At 38.2% G+C, this 14,921-nt stretch overlaps 1 protein-coding gene across 1 annotated transcript; it reads right to left on the bottom strand.

Annotated features, from left to right (window-relative positions):
- Positions 1 to 3,510: 3,510 nt before the first annotated feature.
- Positions 3,511 to 4,215, bottom strand: LOC137651468 (general transcription factor II-I repeat domain-containing protein 2A-like). Its single transcript, XM_068384692.1, has one exon. It carries the CDS (start codon positions 4,213 to 4,215, stop codon positions 3,511 to 3,513), a length of 705 nt encoding a protein of 234 aa, XP_068240793.1.
- Positions 4,216 to 14,921: the final 10,706 nt, after the last annotated feature.

Genomic DNA, 14,921 nt, shown 5'->3' on the forward strand with positions numbered 1-14,921 from the left:
TCTAGACTTCTTCGAGGAATACAAGACCGAATCCACAAGACGGCAATACGAATCATCTTGGAGAAAATGGGTCTCTTTCGTCAAGACAAAAAATCCTAAGGAAATCACAATTGATTTCTGCATGTCCTTCTTCATTCACCTTCATGGACAGGGATTAGCAGCCAATACGATTTCGACTTGCAAATCGGCCTTGACTAGACCACTATTGTATGCCTTCCAAATTGATCTGTCCAGCGACATCTTCAATAAACTGCCAAAAGCATGCGCTCGTCTACGCCCAGCACCCCCACCGAAACCGATCTCCTGGTCATTGGACAAGGTGCTCGATTTCGCCTCCAACTTGGATAATGATTCATGCCCTCTCAAGGATCTCACTCAGAAAGTTATATTTCTCTTTGCTCTTGCCTCAGGAGCCCGAGTCAGCGAAATAGTGGCATTGTCAAGAGAAGAGGGTCATATCCTGTTTACTGATTCAGGAGACATTACCCTCTCCCCGGATCCGACGTTTCTCTCCGAAAACGAATTACCCACCAAAAGATGGGGCCCCTGGAGAATATGCCCCCTGAAGGAAGATGCCTCTCTATGCCCAGTAGAGAGCCTCAAGGTCTATCTTCGCAGAACTTCGAACTTTGGTGGAGGCCAACTCTTCAAAGGAGAAACATCGGGCAGCAACCTGTCACTGAAACAACTAAGAGCGAAAATCACCTACTTCATTCGCAGAGCGGATCCTGACAGTACACCCGCCGGTCACGATCCTAGAAAAGTTGCATCGTCTCTGAATTTCTTTCAGAGTATGGACTTCGAAAGCCTTAAAAGCTTTACAGGCTGGAAGTCCTCGCGTGTTTTCTTCAAACATTATGCGAAACAAGTGCACGAAGTCAAACATTTTGTGGTAGCCGCAGGTAGTGTTATGAAACCTGCACCTAACTCTGCATAGAACAGCGAGTTACTTGGGACTCTAACTCTTCGGGTGCCTATGTTGACCCTAGAGCGATACATAGTGATGTCGAAAACACTTAGTGCTTTCTTATAACTGTTCTTATCCCAGGTGAAATGTCATAGTCGTCACACAAGCGCCGCATGCCTAGAGCATGATGTGTTTTAATTAAAGACTGACGTTCCTCGAGAACGAGTGCCTACTAATAAATTTGAAATTCCCTTTCAGTTTCAAGAGCAAGTCTTTATTACTATGTACATTATAATTCACTGTAAATTAACTTTACTTATTGCTGTAATTTATTTTAAATTTTATGCAATTGTGAAATAAAATTCCTATTTTATTACTTGTGCGTCTCAATCCGCTCCTACTTATACTATGAAATATATGCCTGTCATAGTTTTATTATCCCCTTCCCTATTTTTCATGGAGATGCTAAGATCATAACCCTTTGTATATATTCACTCTTACAATGTAATATTCCAATACGAATACTTACTCTTCATACCCTAGAGACGAAACTAACCTTCTTAGCACACAGTGCCTAACCACCACTTGTCTGCCCTAAAGAATGTTCCGATACGAATGCCAACCATTCAGTCTCGTCTCCAAGTTCTTCAGGTTCTTCTAGCAAGGTGAATAGCCCTTCGATAACCACTTTGATCTCGGCATGACCGTGGAACTTCACTGCCAAGGGGGGCAGGAAGATTCTTCCCTACATTTCTTTTATTAAGATTACTATGCTACATTGTTCAAAGCCCTTGGCGCTTACCCAATAGGGGAAAATCTACCACGATACATTGATTCTCTGGTATTCTTCCATCAGGACGCCATGGCTCGAGCCCAAAAAAAGGATTTTGAGCGAAGCGAAAAATCTATTTTTGGGTGAGATAGCCATGGCGTCCTGATGGACCCTCACTGCTACTTCGTCCAGTTTTTAGGTCCCACCCTGCTCTGCTGTATCATGGTGATCGGCAAGCAACTGGCTTCAGGATGAAGACGGACGTGACGTCATTTAAGCAATGGCGCCCGTTTGTTTACGTCTCGAGTACCAAAAGTAGCCACGGATGAGATTAGCTATGGAACGGCTCCCAGCTATTCTCCGCCCTTACACACCAAAGCATTAACTCTGTCGGGGTGTAGATAGCTATGTGGCGCGTTAATACATGCGTCCCCTGTTGATATACGATGTCTTAAAAGGGAAACCTTTAGGATACTCGCTCCAGAAGTTAGAATTCTGTGATAACCTGTGGTTAAATTCTCTGGGAATATCTTAGTAGTTATTTACCCAAGGAAGCTACCAAAAAGGAACCTTCCATCAGGACGCCATGGCTATCTCACCCAAAAATAGATTTTTCGCTTCGCTCAAAATCCGTTATATATATATGTATATATATGTATATATATGAATATATATATATATATATATATATATATATATATATATATATATATATATATATATATATGTATATAATATATATATATATATATATATATATATATATATATATATATATATATATATATGTATATATATATACATATATATATATATATATATATATATATATATATATATATATATATATATATATATATATATATATATATATATATATATATATATATATATATATATATATATATATATATATATATATATATATATATATATATATATATATATATATATATATATGATATGATAGTGTGGACAGACTTAGCAGTTGTAATTGAAAGGATTTAACATAAATACAAAGGAAACTCTACTTACCTTATGGATGCTTTGAATTTGAATTGATAATATTCATAAGTTATTTCTGAAAGTAATATTAAAATTATATGAACATATTTAGCAGTTTAAAAAAAAAAGTAATTTCACATGAAGGAAAAAAGTAAACTTAACTTTGCTTTGCTTTCACCAAATCTGTAATATTAGGAGTTAAATTAGTGACTGAGAGCAACAGACAGTTCTACAGATTTTAATCGGATAGTCGCGATCTCAGTTTCTTCTTGATCATTTTCATGGATGAAAATGCTTGCTGGCATCTGTATGTTGTTCCAAAGCGACAGGCATAACTTTTTGCAAATTTTCTCAGTTCTGGAAAATATTCACCCGGTAATGATAGCCAAAATTAAGCATTTCAGATGTACTTGGGAGTGAGCGAAATTCATTAAATTTACACTTCAGTATTGAATTTGCTCTTAGATCAATAAGTTCCATCTGTATATTACTATGCATTTTCAGAATGTTATTTTCAGGAAGTGAAAAGGGATTTATAAATGCAAGCATGCAATCTTTTTCAGTAAAATCACTAAAACGACTATCAAAGGCCTCTTGCAGTTATATGATTTTTTTCAATCTATCCTGTAAAGTTGGTATTATCTTCGACACCTTCACTTTGCTCCTTTAAATGTGGAAATTGGGTCATATCCTTGTTTTCTAGCTGAGAGATAAGCAGTTGTAACTTCATTTTGAATGCGCTGATATCATTTACTAAACTAGAAAACAATTTATCTTTGCCCTGCAGTTTTGAATTTAGATCAATGAGATGATTGGTATTGTCAACTTAAGATACTAAATCAAACATCCACGTTTCATCACACAAAAGTGCACTTTTCTCTGGCAGCTCTCCTTTCTCTTTCAGAAAATCATGTACAATATTTTCCAGTTTCCAAAATCTGTTGAGAACTTGTCCTCTAGAAAGCCAACGCACCTCGCAATGAAGGATAAGATCACCATATTCCATATCTAGCCACTCACAATATTCTCTGAATTTTCTCCTATTTAATCCTCTTTCTCTTATTTTATTCACACATTTTACAAATGGTATCATAACAAAAAAATTTCCGCACAGAGACTCTTGGTGTATAATGCAATGATATTTCAGAAGAGGACGACCTAAAAACCTTTTGACCAAGGCTACATTTCCAGCAACTGTACCAATCATTGACGATACTCCATCAGTACAGACACTTAAGAGTTTGCTAAAATCTAATTGCTGATTTTCTAAACAGGACTTCACCTTCTCAAATGTGTCTGACCCTCTGGTTTTTCCATGGAGTGACTCGAGGCCAATAAGTTCTTCAAATATGTTAAAATTATCATAAATTCCTCTTATAAAAATACTTAACTCGGCTACATCACATATGTCAGCAAATTCGTCCAAGGGTAATGAAAAGAAAGAGCCTGCATGGACACGGTCCTTCAGTTGCTCAGATACACCACGAGAAAGTTCCTCAATGCTTCTTGTAATTGCCTCCTTTGAATACATTTATCACCAACACATTTTGCAAATTTTTGGAGACAGGGTTTAACAATATCTTCACCATCAGAGAAAGGTTTATGTTTTTTAGCCAACACAAAAACAATTTCGTAGAAAGCTTTGTGCATTGTCAGACTTTCACAACTTCTCGTAACAAGGATATTTCCCCTCTTTTTCATATCTTCTTTTTTCTTGACCAAATATTTTTTTCTGTAACAGAGCCAGGCGCTAACTTCTGCTTTTCTTTTATTTCAATTTGGTGTTTCTTATAGTGCCTGCTAAGATCATGTCTTCTGTAATCTGAGAGTACTTTCACAAACAATACACATTGGTTTTCCTGAAGGACTGGCAATGAATAAGAATTAATTTTCCCACAGTTCATTAAACTGACGTTTTCTATAACTTTCTGCTTTTCTTTTGCTTATGTTCTTTTTTTTATTGTGGTATGCAAACCAACTAAAAAAAAGAAGAAAAAAAAACTTGTTGAATGTTCAAAAAGAGAAGATTTCTTTATAACTGCGCAGAAAAACCTCATATACAATACATAGAAAAAAAGACATGATAATATACAAACGATGGCCCCTAAAGTGCTAGAAAATATATGATTCATCAGATACAACAATATTTCTTAGTTTCGAAAATGCAAAAGTTCAGTTACTCACATACGCTGAATTGTGAATCCATCGGGATAACACTCCAAGCGTCCACTCTAAACTGGCTCGTAATTTTCTGTATTCGGCCACATGGCAACCAGTGCTATTGCTTGTCAATTCTACGTCAGACAAGTATAATACGTGCACATTTATGGAACAATTCTTGTACAAATGGCCCGGTTATTAACTGCTGTTTGGGTGTTCATGCAAATTTTAGAGTAAATCACTTCAGGTATATAGGGTAATGATGACGCATTATTGTTTAAAGATGACTAATAGATGCACACGGAACAGTAAAATCAAAAGAAAATTATTTCTGTTTTAGATTAGAACAAATCTCGGTAAAACTCACTTTTAGCTATAAGTTTCTTAAATTCTCATTGTATTTTTTTTTTCAGAAAATCAGTATTATCATTATCATTTTCTTGTTTTCTTTTTTTATGAGCAGGCATGTTTTTTTTTTCTTTTATTAGCTCTGAGGTTTAGTGCGCCACTCGTAATCGTGCAATGCGCCACTGTTGGCGCATGCGCCATAGGTTGGCCACCCCTGTTCTAAGGTATTGGAAAAGATTACAAGATCATCCATATAGGCATGCAGTATATCCCCTAGCAAGTCTCCAAACACAATGTTAATAATTCTTGTAAATATTATGGGAGCACAACGTAAACCAAAAGGCATCCGTAAAAATTCATAATGTCCCCTGGCTGTGCTGAAGCTGTGTATGGGAAACTATTTACTTCTAATGATATCTGGTGAAAGCCTTTAAGTAGGTCCGAACTGGTAAAATATTTATTCTGACCTAACGAAGATAAAATATCGTCAGTACATGGTACTGGGAATCGATCAGGGATCGTTTCCTCATTCAAGCGACGGAAATCTACGCAGATGTGCCATGTTCGATCTTTTTTCGGTACAACTATTAATGGAAAATTATAAGGGCTGTTCGATTTCCTAATGACTCCTTCTAGCATTTTACCTACTTCATCATTTATTTCATTCTGGAATTTCATAGGGAGTCTGTACAAGGGTACATAGATAATTTTCTGCTTGTCCTTTAACTTTATTTGATGCTCGATCACATCTGTTTTTCCTAAGGATCCATTCGTAGTGGAAAAAACCTCATGATACTCGGTTAAAAGTCCAAAAAATTTCTGCTGAATTTCTTCTTCTTGAATGTCTTTATTGATTTTATTTTTAATAGATTGCAAAAGGGATTCATCCGCAACTGATTGAGCGTGATTGATTTCAGCAACGGTAAGAATACGATGTTTGTAAACTTCTACATCCAAGATATGTTGATTTTTGTGAATTACTAAAGTGGTATTTAAATGATTACAGACTTCAATTTTACATTGTTGATATGAGCCTACTGTATAAATAGCTTGTGTGACGGACAATCCGTTAGTTTTCAAAGTGTCGGAAAGGATTAATATTTCAGATCCCGGTAACGTTTTCTTTATTTGCACTATTAAATTTGAAGTTACGTTCGGCTCGATAGATTGCGTGCAAGATGAAATTACGGGTGAACGAGAATTCTGTTGGGTCGCGTATATTATTTCTTTATCAGTGAGACAAGTTATTGGTTCTTCAACATATGTCACTGTTTTATTTGTCGTCTCCTTTTTATCCAAAACTGATTTTAAGGTATTAGAAGACTTATAGGATTTTCCTTTGATATACACGCCGTGCTTGGCAGGGGCTAAGATAATGTTTTGATTGCCCATAGATGGGTATCCTATAATTACAGCTGGATACATAGCAATGTTTTGTTCAACAACAAATGTATCGGCAAACGTGCGCTTACCGACCTTGAACTGAACATGAGTTACGCCTATTACATTTAATTCATTATTTCCTATACCCGAGAGCCTTACTCCGGACTTTTCTATAGGGAACTTCAAAAACAACAAATGATGTGTCCTCAAATCCATGATATTACATGGACTACCAGAGTCAAAAAATAATGTAAATGATCTGTGTTCTAAATTTACGGCATATAATGTTGGTCGTAACGCATTTTGGCTTATTATTGTATGAATTCGTTGCAAATCTACGGGAGCATGCACTGATTTATTTAATTTGGACGTGTGTTTCATAGGAAAATCTATGGCCTCACAATGATCTGGTAAAACATTAAATGGATTATTCAATACTTCTGATGTTGATATGAATGACCTTGAACCAACATCACTCTCTTCCCCACTGGAGTTAATTATGTGGTATTTGCTTTGCTCTGCACATTCTGAAAATTAGTCTGACCTTGCGAGGTCTGGTTTGACGGCCCAGGATCAGCGTTATTCGAAGAACTGTTTGTTTGTTTCTGAACTACATTGACGTTTGGCTGTTTCTTCTTATTGAACTGAGGATTTTTCTTTTTATTTCCATATGGAATTGACTGTGTATTTCTAGGATTCTGTTGTATCTTTGGCGAGTAGCACTGACTATATGAATGAGTAGAACTATTATGTAACGAACAGAATCTCGTTCTGCAGTCGGCAATCAAGTGACCTTGACGTTTGCAATTATAACACGTCATTCCCGCGACTTGACTATTATTAACTACGTTTACAGTACTTGTGGCTTTGTTTCATTTTTTGCAAAAACCTGTGTAAACAAGGGATCAAGATCAGTACACTTAGACATGTTTCTTTATCTGTTTATATACGTCCAATTCTGTACTTGGTGGCGTTAACTTTTTATCAAAACACTGCACTAAAGCTTCAGGCAACATAAGTGTCATGTAAGTTAAATACATTAAATGTAAGAAATCTTTCATGGAGATGTTATCTCTAGTAACCCAAGTGGAATTACCAAAAATATCTTGATACTCGTTTAGCCTATCGGCAATGAGAGCTGCTCTCTCAATAACATTAAGCCAAGTCATAGTGGCTTGATTAAGTGTATTTCTTAATGTTAAAACTACATCCAAGGCTTCCTTACCGCCATAGACCGCACATAGCCTAACTTTGAAATTATCCCATGTAACTGCTTCTTGAAACGAAACTCCCCTCAAATACGCACTCGCATCTCCATTTGAAAAGTCTATAAAACTTTTAGCTTCTTGTAATTGTACAAATGGGTCTATAATTTGTTTAGCATTTAAATGGGCGTCGACGGAAGAAATCTACGACTCATCATTCTGAGGTAAGAAGCCATTGACCCGACCTTGAAAAGGAAGGGTAGCTGATCGGGCATTAACTAAGGTAACAATGGGAGCCGGGATGCGGTTACTCGGGCCGGGGGTGGGGTTACTCGGGCTGACAGGAGGTGTCATTTTGACTTTTAACTTGTTTTTTATCTCTTCGATTCCTTGCAATCCTATCAAAATCTCTATATGAATACAGACGTACACTGCGTAAACGCATAAATACTATTCAAACAAAGATCATAACACAATCCCCCAATACAATGATACAAATATAAAGATATTTCCCTAGAACTTCTGAAAGAAAACGGAATTAGCACAGAGAGAGAAAAAAAAATTCTCGACGAGAATTCGAAGTTGAATACAGTTTCCTTTAATGAAAGGAAAAATGAAGATTAGCAAACAACTCACCCCAGCAATAATGGACGATTGACTTGTGATAACTACACTTCTCTGTCAAAAACTGAAATGAATAAAGAAATGTACTTAGCTTCGGTTTATATGGGCGAAGGGTGATGTCTTCATTTCCTCTTTCTCTCACTGGATTGTTTCTTCTTATTGATGTTTGGGTGAATGCTTTCGGTCCGATTTCCGTTGAATGTAGTGCTTCCTGGATATGATTCTCGAATGTTTAGTAAACGTTGAATGTCAGTCCTTGGTTTTCTTAGGATGTTGATTGAAGATTCAGTTCCTCAGTTTGTATAACATTTATTTGTTGGTATTCAATGTTTTCATTTCTTCGGTGGGCGTAGATACTTCGTCAAAATTGTAGATTCATTACTGTTGATTTCTTGGAGATCTTTCTCTGGTTCTTAGAGTTTTATTTGCTGGTTCTTGAAGATCTTTCTCTAGTTCTTAGAGTTTTATTCGCTGGTTCTTGAAGATCTTTCTCTGGTTCTTAGAGTTTTATTCGCTGCCACCAATTGTTGGTGTGATACTGCTATTAACACACATTCGGGTTCCCATCAAATGTCATCTTCAATGTGTTGTATATTAGACTTGGTATGTTACATCTTCAAGTAAGTCTAGGTTAGTTAACTTTAAAATAGTTTATTCCTTTAAAAACAGTTATTAACATCTCCATCACAGGAGTATAGATGTTTTGGTTGGATGACCATTCTGTATGACAACTTGAGAATTGGCTAAAATATCAATATCACTGATATCGTATGGGCAGTTATCTTAGCATTTAAACACATAATGTAAACTAAACATTAATATAGGAAGACACCTGCATCTGGTGCGACACAACTCTTTCTCACGATTTGTATTTGTGTTTATTCTTCATAAAAATGTTACATTGCTGAGGTTTGGCATTCGCATCCTGGTTATGACGTGACTGGCATTTCTCACACTCGCTCCTACTTCCATATTGACCTCTTAGGTCATGTATTTAAACATGTAATTTTACATATATTACATATATACAGGTAGCTCGTACCATTAGCCACCCCCTACCCAGGCTTGCACCAAAATGTTTGATTGGCTACCTTTCAGCCTTGCCAACAGATATATCCACATAGATAATTCCCGGTTTGTATTAGGGAAAAATACAAATGAACTACGAATTTGTCATTTGTATGTGGAATTTATGTTGGGAGTTTGGGGGGCTGAGTTTGTGTATATTGTGACATGCAGTGCAGCCATAATTCAGTCACCGACTTATCACTGGTAATGGTTAATTACATATGTATTGTGTTCGGTCAATTAAATATTTTTTATTATTAAGCATCTTAAATACTTAACTAATTTAAATGAGTGAGCATAGTTGTTTGAAATTGAATAAAACATAGAAATGAACAGTATAATAATTTTTTAATAATAAAACTAAGGAATTGTATGCTGCTGAAATATAATAATTAAACATGATAAATAATCATGAAGAGATGAAATAAAAATTATAGAACGTGAACCTAGACATTCAGCGATTGCGTACAGCAATGGTAACAAGGAAACTTGAGGTTTTTAGGTAACAAGATAGGTATAGGTAACAGGAGGCTGGAGACCAGTCATCAATCTCTCAACTCTGAACAAGTTTATCATACAAACTACTTTCAGGATGGAGATGGTAGACACGGTCATTCAAGCAGTAAGGCCTCAGGATTTCATTTGCATGCTGGATCTCATAGGCACATACTTCCAGATCCCAATCCATCCGTCTTACAAAAAGTATCTCTGGATCATACACGAAAAAAGGTAATCCCAGTTCAATGTGCGGTGCTTTGGCCTTTGAACAGCTCCTCAGTTCTTCAAGAGTGTTTGCTCTGGGCTCACAGAATCTGCATTCATCTCCTTCGATACCTCGACGTTTAGCTGATTCTAGCAAACTTGATGGTGACCCTTCTTCAACCATGAGACAGACGACTCGAGTTTTGTCAGGATCTGAGTATCGTAATCAATCACGAGAAGTCATCACTGCTTCTCTCTCAAATACTGGTATACCTAGGTTTGATAATAGACACCAAGGTTCAGAAAGTCTCTCCATCAGACAACAGAGTACACAGGCTGAGGAAAGTGGCAAACGCCTTCCTCAGACAAGAAGAGATTCCAGCCCAGTAGTGGTTGTGTCTCCTATGTCACCTAGCATCCCTGGTCCATCTAGTTCCCAATGGTCGCCTCAAGATTCAATCTCACTAGTGGCAACTGAAATCCAGGTGGAGCCAACACACCAGCTACCCGGATACTATTGTTCCCATGAGACAGGAGCAGAGGATGGATCTTCAGTGGTGGGTGACAGAAGAGAATCTCCGAAGAGGGACAGACTTCGTCTCTCCCCCGGAATCGATGTTCTATACAGGTGCATCGAAAGAAGGGTGGTGGGCCCAGATGCTGCCCCATATGGCCTCTGGGCTATGGTCCAAATCCGAAAGGTACCAGCACATAAATCTCTTAGAGATGAGAGCAGCCTTTCTAGCTCTTCAATAGATCCTGGCAGGTCACTCTGTGGTGTTGATAAGCGACAGCACCACAGTAGTGGCGTACATAAACAAGCAAGGCAGTACCTTATAGCAGCCCCTATGCTATCTAACAGTAGACTCTAAGATGGACAGAAGAACATTCGGTGTCCCTATCAGCTCACTTCATTCTAGGCAAGAGGAATGTGCTCGCAGACAATCTGAGCAGAGTGACTCGGATAGTGGGCTCCGAATGGTCTTTGAATCATCTGATAGCCAGCAAAGTCCTGACTTTTGGGGTTTTCCCAACTGTGGACCTGTTCGTGACATCCATGAACTTCAGGGTCCCACTTTACTGCTCCCCACTCCTGGACCCTCAGGCTCTCTGGCAAAATGCATTTCAACAACGGTGGGACAACATCGACGTGTACGTCTTTGCCATTCTGTCAAATGAGAAGGGTGCTCAACAAAACGAAAGCATCCAACATCCTATTCATGATGCTCATAGCTCTGTTATGGCATCACACAGTATGGTTCCCATACCTTGTGCCCCTCCTGATAGAGCTCCCGAGGGACCTCCCTCCACGATCAGATCTACTCAGACAACCACACGTGAACAACTTTCACAAACCAGTAGCATCTCTTCGTCTTCACGTCTTACGAGGAGGATGTCTGGATACCTGCAAAGATCCTATGCATCAGTCTACCAAGCAAAGTGGATAGTCTTCCTTAGTTAGTGTCATGGAAGGGGTATCTCTCTTTCGCTTGCAGCTATTCCAGTAATAGCGGAGTTCCTTGTATTCCTTCGGGAGGAAAAGCTCCTCTCAGTCTGGGCAGTGAAAGTTTACCGCTAAGCCTTAAGCATGGACTTAAGACTGAAGGGAGTCGATCTTTCCTCTTCGGTAGAGTTATCTCTCATCATACAAAGCTATGAGATTACCTGCTTCCAGTAAGAAGTTAGATCTCCTTGCAACGTAGTTTTCGTCCTTTCATCCCTGAAGGGCACTCCCTTTAAACCATTATGCCAGGCAACAGATTGCCACTTCACTTTAAAGACAGTTTTCCTATTCGCTTTAGCTTCTGCAAAGCAAGGTATTGAAATTCATGGTCTATCCTACGACGTTGCCCATTCTAGGGAATTGGGGGAGGTGACACTCTGCTTCATCCCTGAGTTTATTGCCATGACTCAAAATTCAGGGATAATGGATCCTAGATTCGGGCCTTTTCAGATTGCGTGTCTTCGTTCTGTAACCGATGATCTGCATCAACTGTTACTTTGTCCAATGAGCAGTTTTAAAATATTACCTTAAATGCATTGCAGCAGCTTGTCCCCGTGTGCCAATAGTGGGGAAATAGGTGAGCTACGAAGGAAAAAATAAAAAGGTCTCATGATGAGTATTGGAATATTTTGATGACGAGTAATCGTGGGTGGGCGGATGCATCGACAAAACGTCACCTAAATTTGCAATGATATCGAGTTTGTTACAAAGACAAATATTTCACCAATATTTTCCTTCCTTGCTTTTATTTTAGTTTCATGACTTTCAAGAGGATTTTTTCTATAAAATCCAATTACAGTATTTTCACCTACGTTTGGATAAAATTTGTAGGTAAAAAACAGAATATAAAAAATTGTCTAAAGTTCTATCAGCTCTCTTTTCACTTCAACTTGTATTTTTTCGTATATTATTTTAAGATATGGATATTTTTTTCAAGGTAATACTCATCATCTACCTTTAATCTGTGTAGGACCAAAGAACCAGGTAGATATTAAGCAAACTAAGTGAGGTATAAACCAAAAAAAATTTAGTACTATATGACAGGAAAATAGGGGTGAAGTTGAAAGGTAAAGTACACAGGACAGTTGTGAGACCAGCAATGGTGTATGGAGCGGAGACAAGGGCAATAAATAAGACAGAAGAGAAGAAGCTGGATGTGGCAGAGATGAGAATGTTGAGATGGATGTGTGGGATGACATGAAGAGATAAGATAAGGGCACCACAAGAGTTAGAGAAATATCAGATAAGATCCAAGAAAGTAGACTGAGGTGGTATGGTCATGTCATGAGAAGAGATAAATATATTGGGAGGAGACTGATGAAAATGGAGGTACAGGGAAGGAGGAGGAGGAGAGGGAGACCAAAGGGAAGGTGGGTGGACTGTATCAAGGATGACCTTCGATCAAAGGGATTAACCGGTGATGAAGTGTGGGACAGCGGTAGATGGAGAATGCTGTCCAGAAACATGGACCGCACATAGAGGTGGGAAAAGATGCAGACAAAGAAGAAAAAGAGGAGACAGTCAAATTGCTAGTTCCTCTAAACCACACAGGTTGCTCAGGCTGCTACTAGTGTATTACACAATGTTTTCCTTTTAGTGAGGTGTCAAGGTTTTTTACCAGTTTCTTCTGCATTTTTCCACATGATAAAGAGAGTACAGATTAATCTCTATCAAGGAACATTGCATACTGGAATAAGTAAGATTTCTTCTCTCTGTCGAGTCCAACTTGCAGATTATTCCCTTTGACCTGGAATGCTGGAATACACTTGGCATTAACAGTTTCTCTCAATGGCTCTTGATCCAGAAGGACCTTGCTTACCATAACCAGACCCACAAAGTTTTGTTCCACTATTCCAGAACATTGGAATCGCCTTCAGGGGACACAACGTACTTAAAGACTCCACACTTGTTACTTCTGCATTTGTCCACATGATAAAGAAACAGTACAAGTGAATCTTTATCAAGGAACACTGTATACTGAATCCATCTTGTAGATTATTCTCTTTGACCTGGAAGGCTGGAATGCAATTGAGATTGACTTTCTTTCAATGGCCCTTGATGCAGAAGGTCCATAGGTACCATAACCAAACCCACAAACATTTGACCCTCTCTTCCAGTACAAGGGAATCTCCTTCAGGAGATACAGCTTACTAAAAGATTTTACACTTGTTTGTTCTGCATTGGTCTATCTCCTGGGAGGAGATGGACCAGGAGCTTGGAATAATTCCTGTAAGGGAAAGGGTAATTATAGGAGGAGATCTGAATGGCCACTTGGGAATTAGTAGGGAAGGGATAGAGAGAGTGCATGAAGGTTAGGGTGTGGGTGAGAGAAATGATGGGGTAGAAAGAGTGATTGATTTTGCAGTGGCTGTTGACCTAGCAATGATCAACACCTTCTTTGAGAAAAAGATTAAAAGACTGATTACTTCAAGTAGTGGTAGCAGGGAGAGCCAGATAGGTTTGCTGTTGTGTAAGAGAGACCATCTGATGTAGGTTAGAAATTGCAAGGTGATAAATGGGGAGGGTATAGCAGCTCAACACAGGTTAGTGGTAATTGATTGCATACTAAGGAGTTGTAGAAGAGGTAGAAAGACGAGAATGGACCCAAAGATTAAGTGGTGGAAATTGAAAGAGGAAGAACTGAGAGTCTTGTTTAAGGAAAGAGTGCTGGAAGCAATAAGGTTACATGAGGATGTACAAGAATGGTGGACCGAGAATAGTAAAGTGATTCTAAGGATCGACGAGGAAGTACTTGGAAAGTCATCAAAGAAGACTCCCAAATGACAAGGAATTGTGGTGGTGGAATGATGAGGTGTAAGAACGGGTAAAAACTAAGAAAGAAGACAAGAAGAAGGCAGATCTATCAAGACAAGAGCAGGATAAAAAAACTATAAACAGGTTAAGAAAGAAGCAAGAAGAGCAGTAGCAAAGGCGAAGGCAGAGACATTACATGAAGTGTATAAAGAGATGGAAACACCAGAAGGAGAGAAGAAAATATTACGAATTGCTAAGGCCCGAGATGCTGCATCTAAAGACCTGACACAGATAAGGCTAATAAAAGATAGCAATGGTATAGTTCTAGCAGAAGAGAATGAAATTAAAAGAAGGTGGTAAAGTTATTTTGAAGGACTATTAGTGAGGAGAACCCATGAGCAGTATTTGAAGATGGACTCCCAAACGAGGCAGTTACCATAGGAGTGACTAGAAGAGAAGTAGAACAAGCAGTAAAGAAGATGAGAAATG

This window comes from Palaemon carinicauda, chromosome 13 (assembly GCF_036898095.1).
Source record: "Palaemon carinicauda isolate YSFRI2023 chromosome 13, ASM3689809v2, whole genome shotgun sequence".
Lineage (NCBI taxonomy): Eukaryota > Metazoa > Arthropoda > Malacostraca > Decapoda > Palaemonidae > Palaemon > Palaemon carinicauda.

What these genes read in the sequence shown, in the direction of transcription:
- LOC137651468 (XM_068384692.1), bottom strand. Translation starts at nt 4,215, where the DNA reads ATGTATTCAAAGGAGGCAATTACAAGAAGCATTGAGGAACTTTCTCGT.